This window comes from Lepidochelys kempii, chromosome 23 (genome assembly GCF_965140285.1).
Source record: "Lepidochelys kempii isolate rLepKem1 chromosome 23, rLepKem1.hap1, whole genome shotgun sequence".
Taxonomy (NCBI): domain Eukaryota; kingdom Metazoa; phylum Chordata; order Testudines; family Cheloniidae; genus Lepidochelys; species Lepidochelys kempii.
In genome coordinates this window covers 14,189,095-14,203,663 of record NC_136402.1, presented here as the reverse complement: position 1 = coordinate 14,203,663, position 14,569 = coordinate 14,189,095, and the positions used below count along the sequence as shown (strand labels likewise).

General features: G+C 59.1%; 1 protein-coding gene across 1 annotated transcript; it reads left to right on the top strand.

Annotated features, from left to right (window-relative positions):
• Positions 1-6,285: 6,285 nt before the first annotated feature.
• Positions 6,286-14,569, top strand: CCDC106 (coiled-coil domain containing 106). The gene is made up of 7 exons (XM_073322140.2): positions 6,286-6,304; positions 7,966-8,031; positions 8,958-9,055; positions 9,511-9,618; positions 10,028-10,204; positions 10,615-10,821; positions 11,463-14,569. Exons 3-7 carry the CDS (start codon positions 9,025-9,027, stop codon positions 11,777-11,779), a joined length of 840 nt encoding a protein of 279 aa, XP_073178241.1. The 5' UTR covers positions 6,286-6,304; positions 7,966-8,031; positions 8,958-9,024; the 3' UTR covers positions 11,780-14,569.

Here is a 14,569-nt window from a genome sequence, read left to right as displayed (position 1 = left end):
CAGGTTTCAGAGTAGCAGCCGTGGTAGTCTGTATTCACAAAAAGAAAAGGAGGACTTGTGGCACCTGAGAGACTAACCAATTTATTTGAGCACAAGCTTTTGTGGGCTACAGCTCACTTCATCGGCTGCATGCAGTGGAAAATACAGTAGGAAGATTTTATCTACACAGAGAACATGAAACAATGGGTGTTTTTCCATACACACTGTAAGGAGAGTGATCGTTTAAGGTGAGCTATTACCAGCGGGAGAGCGGGTGCGGGAGGGGCGGAGGACACCTTTTGCAGTGATAATCAAGGTGCGCCATTTCCAGCAGCTGACAAGAACGTCTGAGGAACAGTGGGGGGTGGGTGGGGGAAATAAACAAGGGGAAATAGTTTTACTTTGTGTAACGACCCATCCACTCCCAGTCTCTATTCAAGCCTAAGTTAATTGTATCCAGTTTGCAAATTAATTCCAATGCAGCAATCTCTCGTTGGAGTCTGTTTTTGAAGTTTTTTTGTTGAAGGATCATCACTTTAGATCAGAAATCGAGTGACCGGAGAGACTGAAGTGTTCTCCAACTGGTTTTTGAATGTTATAATTCTCGACGTCTGACTTGTGTCCATTTATTCTTTTACGTAGAGACTGTCCAGTCTGACCAATGTACATGGCAGAGGGGCATTGCTGGCACATGATGGCATATATCACATTGGTGGATGTGCAGATGAACGAGCCTCTGATAGTGTGGCTGATGTGATTAGGCCCTGTGATGGTGTCCCCTGAATAGATATGTGATAGCTCACCTTAAGTGATCACTCTCATTACAGTGTGTATGGTAACACCCATTGTTTCATGTTCTCTATGGATATAAATCTTCCCATTGTATTTTCCACTGAATGCATCTGATGAAGTGAGCTGTAGCTCACGAAAGCTCATGCTCAAATAAATTGGTTAGTCTCTAAGGTGCCACAAGTCCTCCTTTTCTTTTTGAAGTCTGAGAGACTCTGTGGAGGACTAGAGAGCAGGTGGGGTGAGACACAGAGACACCGAGATCTGGCCTCTGTCGAGCTGGGCGCTGCCCAGAGTCACTGAGATCAGGACCCTGTCGGACCAGGCACTGCCCAGACACAGAGTTGCCGAGATCAGGGCCCTGTCATGCTGGGCGCTGCCCAGACACACAGTGAGAGACATTCCGTGCCCCATAGATCTCACAATCCACAAAACAGACAAAGGAAAGATCATTTCCCCTGTTTTAGAGATGGGGAAACTGAGGTAAGGAGCTGCAGCGACTCGCCCAGGGTCACACACAGAACCAGCTGGGTTCCTGGGCCTTATCCACAAAGACAAGTGGTTTTCACTCTCTGTTTTAACCTCGGGAGTCAGCCCATAGCTGGTGTTAACTGTCAGAGCTCTATAGACTCAGAGTTAGTTGCTCCCACTGATGTAAGTCAAACGCCCCAAAACCACTTTGGAAAATAACGTTGGTGTTGAAACCGAGCACATCCTTTGAGCCCAGCTTTCCAGCCATTTCCCTGGGGCTGGGTGATGGATTTGCACAAATGGCCACGTTGCAAAATGTTTCTGCAAATCTTTGACCTTGAATCCAATTGGTTGCATGTACTTTTGGGGAAAATTCTCCCCCCCAAAATGGAAAAATTGTGTTTGTGGGGAATGTTGATTTTTTTAAAAAAAAACCTGACCATGTGACCCATCCAGCCAATCAGAACTAGCGACAGAGGTGTGGGGAGGCAAATTTAAATGGAAACCAAGGGAGGGAGGAGAAGTAAAATATTGGACGTCGGTCAAAAAATGACAGGGGGGGCAAGAAAGTGTTTTGCAGAGGAAAAAATCAATATTTTTTGCAAACTGTTTTTGAAAGGATTGAAACGGTTTTATGTGGAAGGGTCTCCGGTCTCCATGATAGGTGATGAGGAAATATCCCAGAGAGACAGAGACACACAGACAGAGAGATGAGGCATATGGGGGAAGAGAGAGAGAGAGAGAGATAGATGGGGTGGATGGGGATAGATAGATAGATAGATAGATGGGTTGGCTGGGGATAGATAGATAGATAGAGGGGTGGCTGGGGATGGATGGGGGGGATGGGGGTGGCTGGGGGGGGGGATGGGGGCGCAGACAGACACAGAGGTTTGTCCAAAAGAAGAAAAAGTTGTTGCTAAAAAAATTAGGAGAAAAATCATTTTTTCCCCTCAAAATTTAAACCAGTTTTGGCAAAATGTCCCCCAGGTGGTTTCCTTCTGTTGGGCCATTTCTGGGCATTTCAAAGATTCCCTCCCACTAATATTGAATCTGAATCGACCCTTGATTTTTAATGTCCTTTGCCAAAAATGTGGCTTTTCCATTTCGACACAAGTTATGTGTCTTTCAGCAACACGCCATCCTGGGAGCCAACAGAGTCAGGGAGGAGGCGGAGGCAGGACAAACGAACCATCCGTAAGCAAAGAAACGAAGCCAATTTGTTTTAATTAAAAAAAAAAAAAACCCTGGAGAAAGGCAGAGAAAAACCCAAAGGTTTTACCGGAAAAACATCGAACGCTTCGGAAAACACTTTGGACTCTCCCAAAGGAGGCCACTGGCTTCCTGCCGCTTGGGTTTAAACCCCTAGGCTGATTTTGTGCCTTTTGAACTTTTCCATGCCCTTCATTTTACATTGTGCATTGGCAAGAACTTTATCCCTTTCAACCTTGTAGATGGCTCTTGGGTGCTGAAAACCATCCCCTACCCTCCAGCCACCGAGATCAGGGCCCTGTCGGGCCTGGCGCGGATGGAATCGAGTCATAATGGAAACACATCCTGTATTAGTCGACGGCGCGTTTCATCCACAAATCTCCAAGCGCTTTAGATGGTCAGACTAGTATTGTTACGCTCTGGTATGCAAATGGGGAAACTGGGGCAGGGAACAGCAGAAGGGCTGACCCAGCCGGCCGCCAGCAGAGGAAGGAATGAGAAATCAGGCATGCTGAGCCCACCGATAACCCCGACCATTTAAAGATGGCAACAGTAGGAAGGAAAAAAAATGATACATCAATGAAGAACATTAAAAAAATGACCAAAAGAATCCCATGTTCCCTCCCCTGAGAAATGACCGGTAGATTTTGCCAAAATCGCCAACAATTTTCCCACCACGGTTGGCTGTCCCAAGCAGCGGGATTTGCTGCAGCTCCCCACATCATTGGAAATGGAAGGTTCACTTGGCGATGTGTGGTGGGAGGAAGGCCCCGACCCCAGGGGAAACCTCAGCCTCTGGTTTAATTCTGCGCGCTCACGTCAGGGTCGATGGACGGCGCTGCACATGGAGTGACGCCAGAGAGTTAATAAATCAGTCACCTTGCTAAGCCCTAGGCCAGCTCATCCACACACCGCCCAGCACTTTACAGAAGATCGTGAGCCCTGGTCTAGAGATGGCGAAACTGAGGCACGGGGAAGGGACATGCCCAAAGTCACCCCCCAGGGAACAGAAATGCTGATGCCCAGTCCACTCCTCTAACCATCAGATGCTGCTCCCCTCCCAAAGCTGGGGATACAACCCAGAAGTCCTGACTCTCCACCTCCCGCTCTAACCACTAGACCCCATTCCCCTCCCAGAGCTGGAGATAAAACCCAGGAGTCCTGAATCTTTCGTAACAGCTTAGCTTCTACCAACACCAGGCTGAGATCCACTTACCCTGAGAGCCCCCTGAGCTGCTGGGGAATCTCCTCCAGCCAGGAGCACTATAGGGGGCAGGACAGAGATGGGGGAGCTTGGTTCTGATTGCAGCCATTGGTGCAGCATGGCTCTCTCTGAAACACAGAGCAGGATCCAGCCCCTCCAGCAGGGGTTGGCAGGGAATACACCCACCCACCCACCCACTTTTCAGCCCTACTGATTTATTCCTGGCGCGATGGGGGTCTCTGGCAGTCAGACAGGGGAACTAGGGACGCCCCACCCCTTTACCCCACCCCTTTATCCGCTCCCTGACTAATGAGAGCTAACTGGGCTCCTTGGGGCAGCATTTAAATACAGAGGCTTGGCCTTGGAACTAGAGAAGGTGCTTAAAAGGGTGGCACAATTTGTGGGGAGTTTGGGGCCCAAATTGTGTCTGTACTTGCAAGTGACTCTGAACCCCTTATACCCAGCCCCGTGCCCCACTCCAGAGGGGCCACATCCCAGCTTCAGGCGAGGGGGTCCCCGGATAACAAGCCCCAGCATGAGCTGATGCAGGGTGGCAGGGCGGGGGCTGGGTATCAGGTGCGGGGGCTGGAGGGGGAATGGGGGGGTCACTGTTCTTTGCGGGTCACATGACCGGTCTAACCCGCGGGGATGAGTGGCAGGTGGCGGATTCCCCGGCTCTGTATGTAGTGGCTAAGGACGGGTTGGGATGGCACATCTGCCCGCTCAGCGCCGCTGCGGGGCCTGTACTGGCAAGTCTGGAATCGCTGCCCCTGGCCCCGCTATCGCTGTCTTCTGCCGCCTCTTGGTATAAAGTAGTCCCGACAAAAACTCTTTACAAAGGCATCTATTTCCCCACCCCCTGGGCAGGGAATGGGGCCTTTCCCCCCTAGGGGCTGGCCCAGGGTGGCTTAGGGGGGCTGGGAATGGGGCTCAGGGCCTTTCTCCTCTAGGGGGCGCTGGCTCCCATCCGGCCCCAGGGCAGGGACTGGCTGGCTCAGGGGGTCCCTCACCACAAAGCCAGCCTGAGCGGCTCTCTTTGGCCAGTTCAGGCCAGTGACTCAACTGGCCAGCCAAACGGAGAGTCCCTCACTGGGGTGCCCCAGGGCAGTGGGGAGGGGCTGCCTGTGTGGGTGTGGGGGGGTCTTGCCCTTGCATGGCCGGTGTGTTCCAGAGAGATATTGCGGGATTGTGCTTTGGGGCAGCCCAGGCCGGGCTAGCAGGGGGCTGCGGGCTAGGTGTGAGGGGCAATGGCAGAGCTTGTGGGGGTGGGGAGCCCAGGGCTGGGCTGGCAGGGGCTGCAGGTCGGGAGTGAGGGGCACCTGCAGGGCTGCTCCCTAAATAATCTCACACTTTGCAGATGCTCCCTAACTCCCAGGCTAGGGGCACCTCCCCCCTTTTCCCTTTGAGGGGGGCAGGCAGCTGAGACCCGCCCCCCGAGGGAGAAGCTGGGGGACATTAACTCGCTGAGCGTGACAGCAGCCCCTGCCCCCCCAGCCATGAGCACCCCCCACCCTTACTGATCCGTCTCCCTTCGCCTCCCATCCGGCTGGGGAACTACGCCTCGCTCCCTGACAGTGTGGCTGGGCGGGGCGGGAGCCTGAAGGGGCCGTCGCTGAAGAGTCGCGCTTTTCCAGTGGCGGAAAGTAGCATGGGAAGCGGGGAAGAAGCGAGAAACAGCCCCCCCGTGTGGGCAGATAGAGGATCGCTCGGTTAGATGGGTGGGGGGTGCATGGACCAATCATAGAATATCAGGGTTGGAAGGGACCTCAGGATGATGGACAGAGCTGGGGGTGGCTGATGGAAGGGGTTGGGGTGGATGGATGATGGAGGGGGTTGGGGGGTGGATGATGGAGGGGGTTGGGGGGGTGGGATGGATGATGGAGTGGGCTGGGGGAGGGATGATGGAGGGAGTTTGGGGTTGGCTGATGAAGGGGGTTGGGGTGGCTGATGGAGGGGGTTGGGGTGGATGGATGATGGAGGGGGTTGGGGGAGGGATGATGGAGCGGGATGGGTTGGGTTGGGGTGGATGGATGGATGATGGAGGGGGTTGGGGTGGCTGATGGAGAGAGTGTGAGGGTGGCTGATGGAGGGGGTTGGGGATGGACGATGGAGGGGGTTTGGGGGTGGCTGATGGAGGGATGGACGATGGAGGGGGTTTGGGAGTGGCTGATGGAGGGGTTCGGGGATGATGGAGGGGATTTGGGGGTAGCTGATGGAGGGGTTGGGGTAGATGGATGATGGAGGGGGTTGGGGGAGGGCAGATGGACGGATTTGGGGGTGGCTGATGGATGGGGTTGGGGATGGCAGATGGAGGGATTTGGGGGTAGCTGATGGAGGGGGTTTGGGGGTGGTTGATGGCTGTGCCTGGTGAGGTTAGAGGGGTGTCTATGGGGTGTCTGAGTCTCTCTCTCCAAGCCTCTTACCCTCCCCCGTCAGTCCCCCCAGGGGAAGTTGCTGGGGGAGAGGCTGGGCCCTAGTGGGGTGTGTGTCGCTCCCCGCTGCTCCCTCTGGCACAGCCCACCCCCACGCGTGTCTGCCTGCGTGCGTGGGCGATCCCCCCCGGCGGCGCTTTGCAGACGCTCCCTGGCTCTGCCAGGGGAGGGGGGGTCTGGCTTTGCAGCCTGGTTGCTGGGGGTTCGCGTGCAGATCTGGGTGAGTGGGGATGGGGGGGTTGTTCTCTGCAGACCCCCAGACCCCCCGGGAACCCCCGTGCACCCCCTCCCTTTGAAGCCCCCCCCGATCCCCCCTAGCCCTGGGGCCGGGGGGGAAGTCTCTTTGCTGTGGGTCTATTTTGTATCCATTTTAGGGGGGTAGGGGTGGGGGTGGATGGGGGATACTATGTATCCCCCCCCCGGCTTTCCGTCCGGCCCCATCTCCTTTGCAAACCGCCCCAGCAATCCGGACTGGGAGCAGCCGAGTTATTACAGCTTCACAGCAAAACACCCAGCGGCGGGGGGAGGGGAACAGAAGCCATTTTTAGGGCGATTTCCCCGCATTTTGGGGCGCTCGACGGAATCGGGCGGGGGGGAGGGCTGGGACCAGGAGTTTAGACGTGGGTGGGCGGGGGTTATAGTCGATCTGAAAGTTTGGGGGGCAATGGGGGACCCAGGATCTGATGTACAGGACTGGAGGGTTGTGGGGGTCCTGGATCTGATGTACAGGACGCATGGGGGGGGGGGCTGGATCTGATGTACAGGACGCGAGGGGGGGGGGCTGGGTCTGATGTACAGGCCTGGGATGCTGTGGGGGGTCCTTGGTCTGATGTACAGGACTGGAGGGTTGTGGGGGGCCCTGGATTTTATGTACAGGACTGGGGGGTTTTGGGGGGTCCTAGATCTGTGGTACAGGACTGGGGGATTCTGGGGGGGCCTGGATCTGATGTACAGGATGGGGGGCCGTGGGGGGCCCTGGGTCTTATGTACAGGACTGGGGGGCTGGGAGTGGGTGCTGGATCTGATTTACAGGACTGGGGGGCTGTGGATATGATGTACAGGACTGGGGGATTTAGGGGGTCCTGGATCTGATGTACAGGACTGGAGGGTTATGGGGGGCCCTGGATTTGATGTATAGGACTGGGGGGCTATGGGGTCTTGAATTTTGGGTGGGGGGCATGGGACTGAAGAAACACTTGGGGGTGTTTGTAGCGGGAGGGGCTGTGATGTTGGCTGCTTCAAGGTGGAAATGCCCATCCCCCATGTCCTAAAATTCTTGCTGATCTCTGGGAGTCCAGGTGGGGGGGGGGATAGGTAAGTTGGGGGGTTCTGGACAATGTGGGCGGTCAAGGCCAGGAGTTCTTGGCAATGTGTGTTGTTGCATGTGTGACTCTGCTAGCTGAGATTACGCATGCTCATCCATGTCTCATAGCACCCATAGTGTGTGGTGGAGGGAGATTATCCTCCAGTTTAGGGGACTAGGGTGCCTGGAGCTATTGCCTCTCCTCCTGGGAAGTTTACTGCTGACTAGGTGTTGAACTAAGGAGTAGAACCCAGGAGTCCTGGCTCCCAGCCCCGCCGCTGTAACCACTGGACCGCGCTCCCCTTCCAGAGCCAGGGATAGAACCCAGGAGTCCTGGCTCCCAGTCTCCCCTCCTCTAATCACTAGAGCTTACTTCCCTCTCAGAGCTAGGAATAGAACCCAGGAGTCCTGACCCCCAGCCCTCCCCTTCCTTTCACGAACCCCCACAAATTGGCTTTGCTCCTGGCCTTGCCCTCTGATCCCATGCAGCAGCATCTGCGTGGCTCAGCAGGTGGCAGGTTCGAGTCCTGCTCCCAGAGAAGTGGCCTGACCGCGTGCATCTCTTCTTCCTCCTCCAGGGCTGGCTGGCGGGCGGCGCAGGACGGGTTCGGAGCTGGGCTGCCCGCACGGCCCGTCCGTCTCAGGTAGGTCCCTGGCTGGCTGGTGGGGAGGGTCCAAGGGCAGTTCCCACCGGGACTATGAGGGGTCACTCTCAAGCAACCTCAGCCTCTCCCAGCACAGCGCCTGTTGTGGGGAGCCAGGTTGTGCCCCCCCCCTTGGATTTCCCCAAGTCCGGTGGGTGATTGGCACCTGGTTCTGGTTCTGGGCATAGCCAGCCTGAGGCAGCTACTGCTAGCTCTGGGGCACGGTGGGTTCACATGGGGGAGGCCCTGAGGGGCTGTGGGTAGGGTCTTTCTGGGGTTATGGGTGGCAGCTGTCCCGGGGGGCTATGGGTAATGGCTGCCCCGGGGGGTTGTGGGTAGGGGCTCTCTAGAGCAGGTAGCGGTTGCCCCACGGGGCTATAGGTAGCTGCAGCCCCTGGGGGTTATGGGTAGGAGCTGTCCCGGGGTGGGGGCTGTCCCGGGGTTATGGGTAGCGGTTACTGGGTGGGAGGGCTATGGGTGGGGGTTGCCCCGGGGGGCTATGGGTGGGGGCTGCCCCGGGGGGTTGTAGGTAGGGGTTCTCTAGAGCAGGTAGTGGTTGCCCCACGGGGTTATGGGTGGCGGCTGCCCCAGGGGTTATGGGTAGCAGCAGGGCCGGCTCCAGGCCCCAGCGAACCAAGCAGGTGCCTGGGGCGACAAATGTAAAGGGGCGGCAGGATGTCGGGCTCTGGGGCGGCAATCCGCCCTCGGCGGCGGCAAGAATTCGGTGGCGTGGACTCTTCTTCGGTCGCCCCATCACTCCGCCCCCGTGTTCGGCGGTCAGGTTTTTGGGGTTTTTTGCCGCTTGCCGCAGCAAAAAAGCTGGAGCCAGCCCTGGGTAGCGGGCTGCCCGGGGGGCTATGGGTGGCGATTCTCTGGGGTGGGTAGTGGCTGCCCGGGGTTAAAACCTCCCTTCTCTCTCTCGCCAGCGTCCCTGTGCGGTGCCCAGAGGGCAGCCAGGGGCCCGCCAGGCCGGGGCGCCAGGCCGGAAGGAAAATGACCGAGAGGAATAACCGGAGGCGGACGAGTATGCAGGGCGCGTGCAACAGGGGGTGCCCCAGAGCCAGGCCCCCACAGAGCTGGGGAGCATTAGGAGCGAGAGGGGGGTACTGGGGAGGGGCACATCAGAGCTGGGGCTCGGAGGAAGGGACTTCTGGGGGTGAAAGGGAGCTGGGGCATGTCAAAGCTGAGGGGGTATCTGTGGGGGAGGAGCAGTGGAGCCGGTTGGGGATATGATCGGGGGGGGAAGCAGTGGCTTGCAGTCAGGTTTTGGGGTGACCTTTCCCTGGGGGTAGGGGAGTCCCAGGGTATAGAGGGGGGGTTGTTGTGGGGAGGGGTCCTTGCCCTGTTGGAGTAGGGGCTGGGCCGGGCCTGTCGAGGGGGGGCTCCAGCCTGTGCGGGGGGTGGGACAGGGGTTCCGGGGGGCTTTCCCATGTGGAGGGCTGCTTTTGGGGTCCCCCCGTGACACGTCTCTTCCTGCAGTGAAGAAGGACGATGAGGCCTACGAGATCTCCATCCCCTTTGAGGAGACACCCCACCTAGAGCCCCAGATCTTCTACAGCCTCAGCCCCCCCCAGAGCAACTTCGAAGGTAGCCCCCCCTGCACCACGGACCCCCCCCGCACCTCTACCCCATGCCCCCACCCCCAGAGACTGCCCTGTACCCTCACTTCCAGGGGAGCGGGGAGATGGGAGGTGTTAAGTTTGGGTGGGGGTTCAGTTGGGATGTGGGGTGGAATCCAGGCCTGGAGGGCTTGTTTTTTGGAGGGGGGCTGGGGAAGAAGGGGGGGGACTGGGGGGCTAAGGAAGAAAAGAGGGGGCATAGTGGTGGGGGGAGGCCACCAGGGGCAGTGGGGCCCTGTCAGTGGGTTGAGTGGCGGGTGGGGTGGAGCCAGCGAGGGTCAGGGTCCTGTCAGGGGGACCAAGGTCCCATTTCGGGGGGGGGGGTTCCAGGGGGGTCAGGTGGTGCTCCCTGCCCACGTCCCCCCCATCCCCTGCAGAGCTGCCGGAGCCGCCCCCGCCCGCCCTGGCGCTGATGAGCAGCATGAAGACCCAGCTGCACATGGCCCTGGAGCGCAACTCCTGGCTGCAGAAGCGCATCGAGGACCTGGAGGAGGAGCGGGACTTTCTGCGCTGCCAGCTTGACAAGTTCATCTCCTCCGCCAAGGTGGACGCTGGTGAGCGGGGCAGGACGCCTGGGTCCCTTCTCTGGCAGGGGGAGGGGAGTGGTGCCCAGTGGTTAGAACACGGGGGGCTGGGAGCCAGGACTCCTGGGTCCCTTCCCCAGCTCTGGGTCCCTTTGCCCCCCTGCAGTGACTTTAGGAGCCCGAGGGGGTGTTGGGGCACTAGATGGGGGAACAGCCCCCGTGTCCCCATTTCCCCCGATCCCAGGTCCCACCTCCCCGCTCTAGAGGGGCAGCAGGTGTGGTAGGGCTTTTATCCCGTCCATGGGCAGCCCCTAGGGGATGCCGTATCTCCCAACCAGCAGCCAGAAGAGCTTGGGCGGGGGTCAGTTCACTGACACGGCGGGGCCGGGGGTGGGGGCTTCGTTGAGGTGCATGCTGGGACCCAGTCTCTGCCCCCCCAGAGGATCACTGCCGCAGCAAGCAGCCCCCGCGGCGGGCAGAGGCGGCAGAGAGCCGGCCCGGCGAGGCCACGGACAACGAGAGCCTGGCATCCTCGCTCAGTGCTGCCTCGGAGCAGGGTGGCTCCGCCGAGCGGAAGAAGCAGAAGCAGAAGGGGGGGGTGAGCCGGCGGCGCTTCGGCAAGCCCAAGGCCCGTGAGCGCCAGCGAGGTGAGCGGGGTTCTTCAGGGGGCGCGGCCCCGGCCTGCTTGGGCAGCAGGGCTAGTGTCCCACCCCGGGCAGCCCTCGGGGGAGGAAGAGGGCTGTGGGATGGGGTGTGGGGAGGAGGGAGCTGTAGGGGGCCGTGTGGAGTGGGATGGGGTGGGGAGCAGGGAAGAGGCAGGATATGGCTGTAGGGTGTGGTGTAGGGAGGAGGGAGCTGTGAGCTCAGCGTGTGCCATGGGGTGCGGAGCTGGGAGGAGGCAGGGGTGTGTGGGGAGGAAGGGGCTGTGGGGGGCGCGGGGTGTGGGAAGGGGCATGTGTCATGGGGTGGGGAAGAGGGAGGAGGCAGGGGGCTGTGGGGTGCGGTGTGGGGAAGAAGAGGGGTCTGGCATGGGTGGGGTGGAGCGCCATGTCGGGGGAGGACTCACTGGGAGGGGCTATGGGGGGCGGGAGGCTTTGGGGTGGGGGCAGGTCCTCCTGAGGGGGCTGTGGGGGAGCCTGTGTCAAAGGGAAGGAATGAACAGGCTCTTCTCTCCTTGGCCTTTCTGCCCCCCTCCTTTCCTCTGCCCACTGTCCCCCTCCATCCCTCCCCGCCGCCATCTCCCCGTCCCGTCCCTTCCTTCTTGCTCTTGCCGCGGCCCGCCCGACAGTCAAGGATGCCGACGGGGTGCTATGCCGCTACAAGAAGATCCTGAACACCTTCCAGAAGCTGAAGAGCATGAGCCGGGCCTTCGAGCACCACCGGGTGGATCGCAACACGGTGGCGCTGACCACGCCCATCGCCGAGCTGCTCATTGTGGCGCCTGAGAAGCTGGCTGAGGTGGGCGAGTTTGACCCGTCCAAGGAGCGGCTGCTGGAGTACTCGCGCCGCTGCTTCCTGGCGCTGGACGACGAGACCCTCAAGAAGGTGCAGGCCCTCAAGAAGAGCAAGCTGCTGCTGCCCATCACCTACCGCTTCAAGCGGTGATGGGGCCCCCTGCTGCCCCCCACCCTGGGACCCGTCACCCTGCAAACCACCCTATCCCACTGCCACCACCAGTGCTGCCCCCTGGGACGCCCTCAAGCCACCCTATCCCACGGCTGACACCAACACTGCCCGCAGGACCCCCTTGGACCACCCTATCCCACGGCTGATACCAACACTGCCCGCAGGACTCCCTTGGACCACCCTATCCCACGGCTGATACCAACACTGCCCGCAGGACTCCCTTGGACCACCCTATCCCACGGCTGATACCAACACTGCCTGCCCCCTGAGTTCGTCATCCTGCCCGCTCCCACAGCTGACGCCAACGCTGCCCCCTGGGATCCCTGTAAACCACACTATCCCACTCTGCCACCAACACTGACCCTCCAGGACTCCCTCGAACTGGCCTATCCCACTGCTGATGCCAACTCTGCTCCCAGGATCCCCTTGGACCGCCCTGTCCCACGGCTGACATTAACACTGCCCCCGGGACTCCCTCAAACCACCCTATCCCACCTCGACACCAGTGCTGCCCTGGGACCCCTCAAACCGTCCTATCCCACTTCTCCCACCAATGCCGCCCCCATCCCCTGGGATCTGTCACCCCGTGAAGTGGCCTATTCCCACGCTGTCCCCTAGGACTCCCTTGAACTGGCTTATCTCACCAATGCTGCCCCCACCCCACAGCATCTGTCATCCCACGAACCTGCCTATCATACTGCTGACACCAAAGCGTGCCCCCGGGACTCCCTCGAACCAGCCTATGCCATCATTGACACACACACCGCCCCCCTGGGGCCCCTAGAAACACCCTATCCCATGGCTGACACAAATATGTACCCAATCCCTGCTGCCCATCACCTCAAGCAGTGATAGGACACCTTCCCTCCCCCCCCAAAAACACTACTGCCCCCCTGGGACACCCCCTCCCACAGCTACCACAAATATTGCCCCCCAGATCACCTCTTGCTTCAAGCAATGATGGGACTAGGACCCTATCCCACACTGCTGCCCATCACCTATCACTTCTGGGAGTAATGTGACATCCCACCCGTACTGCACATGATCCCACCCCTCCCACCATCGCCCCTGGTACCAACCCCCTGGCACTGCTGCCCACCCGCTATTGCTTCAGACAATGGTGGGACCCTGCCCTTCTCCAACAGACTCCCCCGAACCCCTGCTACCATCGAACCCCGCACTTCTGCCACTTCAGCTTGCTCCTTCGCCTGTCCCATCCCTCTGCCAGTGCCCTCTCCCTGTGATCTGCAACCACCCCTTGCCAAATCTCTCCATCCCACCGTGTGATGAATGGCTTAATTCCTCCCTCTTTCTGTGCACACCACCTGCTGGTCTCAGCACAGCTGAGCCAGGACACCTGGGTTCTCTCCCCGGCTCTGGGGCAGGAGCGGAGTCTATTGGTTAGAGCAGGGAGGAGAGGTTGGCATTGGGGCGTGGCTCTCCAAGGCCCATTCCCACACCCCTGTCCTGGGGTAGGAGGGCTGTGATAGCAGGGGCTGGGCTGGTGCTAGCCGAGGGGTTAACGCAAGGGGCCACGAGCTGGGTGCTTTCTTGTGGCTCAAGGGGTTCTGGTGACATGGGTGGGGCGGGGCTGGCTGGACCAGACTCTGGGAGTCGGGTCAGGTAGGAAAATGCCTGGGTCTCCTGCCCGTGAGGCAGTCTGGCTGTGTTGTGGGAATGGGCCATGGGAGGGGGAGGGGGGCCGGCCCCACGGGTGGGAGCTGGTATTGGAGGAAGGGGTGGGGTCAGGTTGGGAAACTATTTAACCCTCTTGGGCTCGGGTCCACTTCCGGCCTAAAAATTAGGCCTGAACAGACCTCTATGACTCTGGGGGGTGGGACATGGGGCCTTTCCCTTCTTGGGGGCACCTGCTCCGATCTGAACCCCATGGACTGGCTGGCTCAAGGGGGTTGGGAATGGGAAACAGGGCCTGTCCCCTCTAGGGGGCGCCAGCTGGGCAGGAACTGACTGGCTCACTCAGGGGAGCGGGGAATGAGGTACGGGGCCTATCCCCTCCAGGGGGCACCAGCTCTGATCCTGACCCAGCTTGTCAATTTCACCCCTAGATTCTACAGTCCTGTTAAAGTTATGGGGCGGAGTGGGGGCAGCTGAGCTGATTGGCCAAACAGGCTGCAGGGGGTTGTGCTGATTGGTCAATAGCTGCCCTGGCTATGTCTCCAATTTGGGGTCCCGATTCTGGACCCAACTGCCTGCCTTGCCCTGAACTGCCCCCTTTGATCTGTTCCACATACAGATGCCCCCCCTGCCATTCCATATTGCTTAGACACCAAACCTGACCCCCATGCTCCCCATCCTCCCCACACCCTGCTCCATTGCTTGCGGACACCTCCCTCTCCTCAGCAGGGCAGGAGCACCCCCCTCCCATGCCAAGGGCAATTTGGGGTTCCTACTCCATCTGCCCCCGCCTGGCACCAATGGAAGCGCCAGATTGGGTCCTCCATCCCGCCCCACTCACAGGGGTTGTCATTGATTCACTTCACTCCCTGTTTTCGGGGGTAATTTCCCCTCCCCCCACTGTGGCCCTGAGCCGCCAGGCCTGTATGTGTGTGTGAGTGCAAGGGGCTGTATGCGGCAGCGTGGCCGGGATGGCCCTTTTTATTCAGTGTAACAAACTCTCTTCTCCACTGTGCCTGTTCTTTCATGCCCTCTCTATGTTTAAAAAAAAAAACCAGAAAAGAAAAAAAATCTACAAAAAAATCAATTTATTAATAGAATTTAAATTAAAAAAAGATGAAAATTTGGAATAAA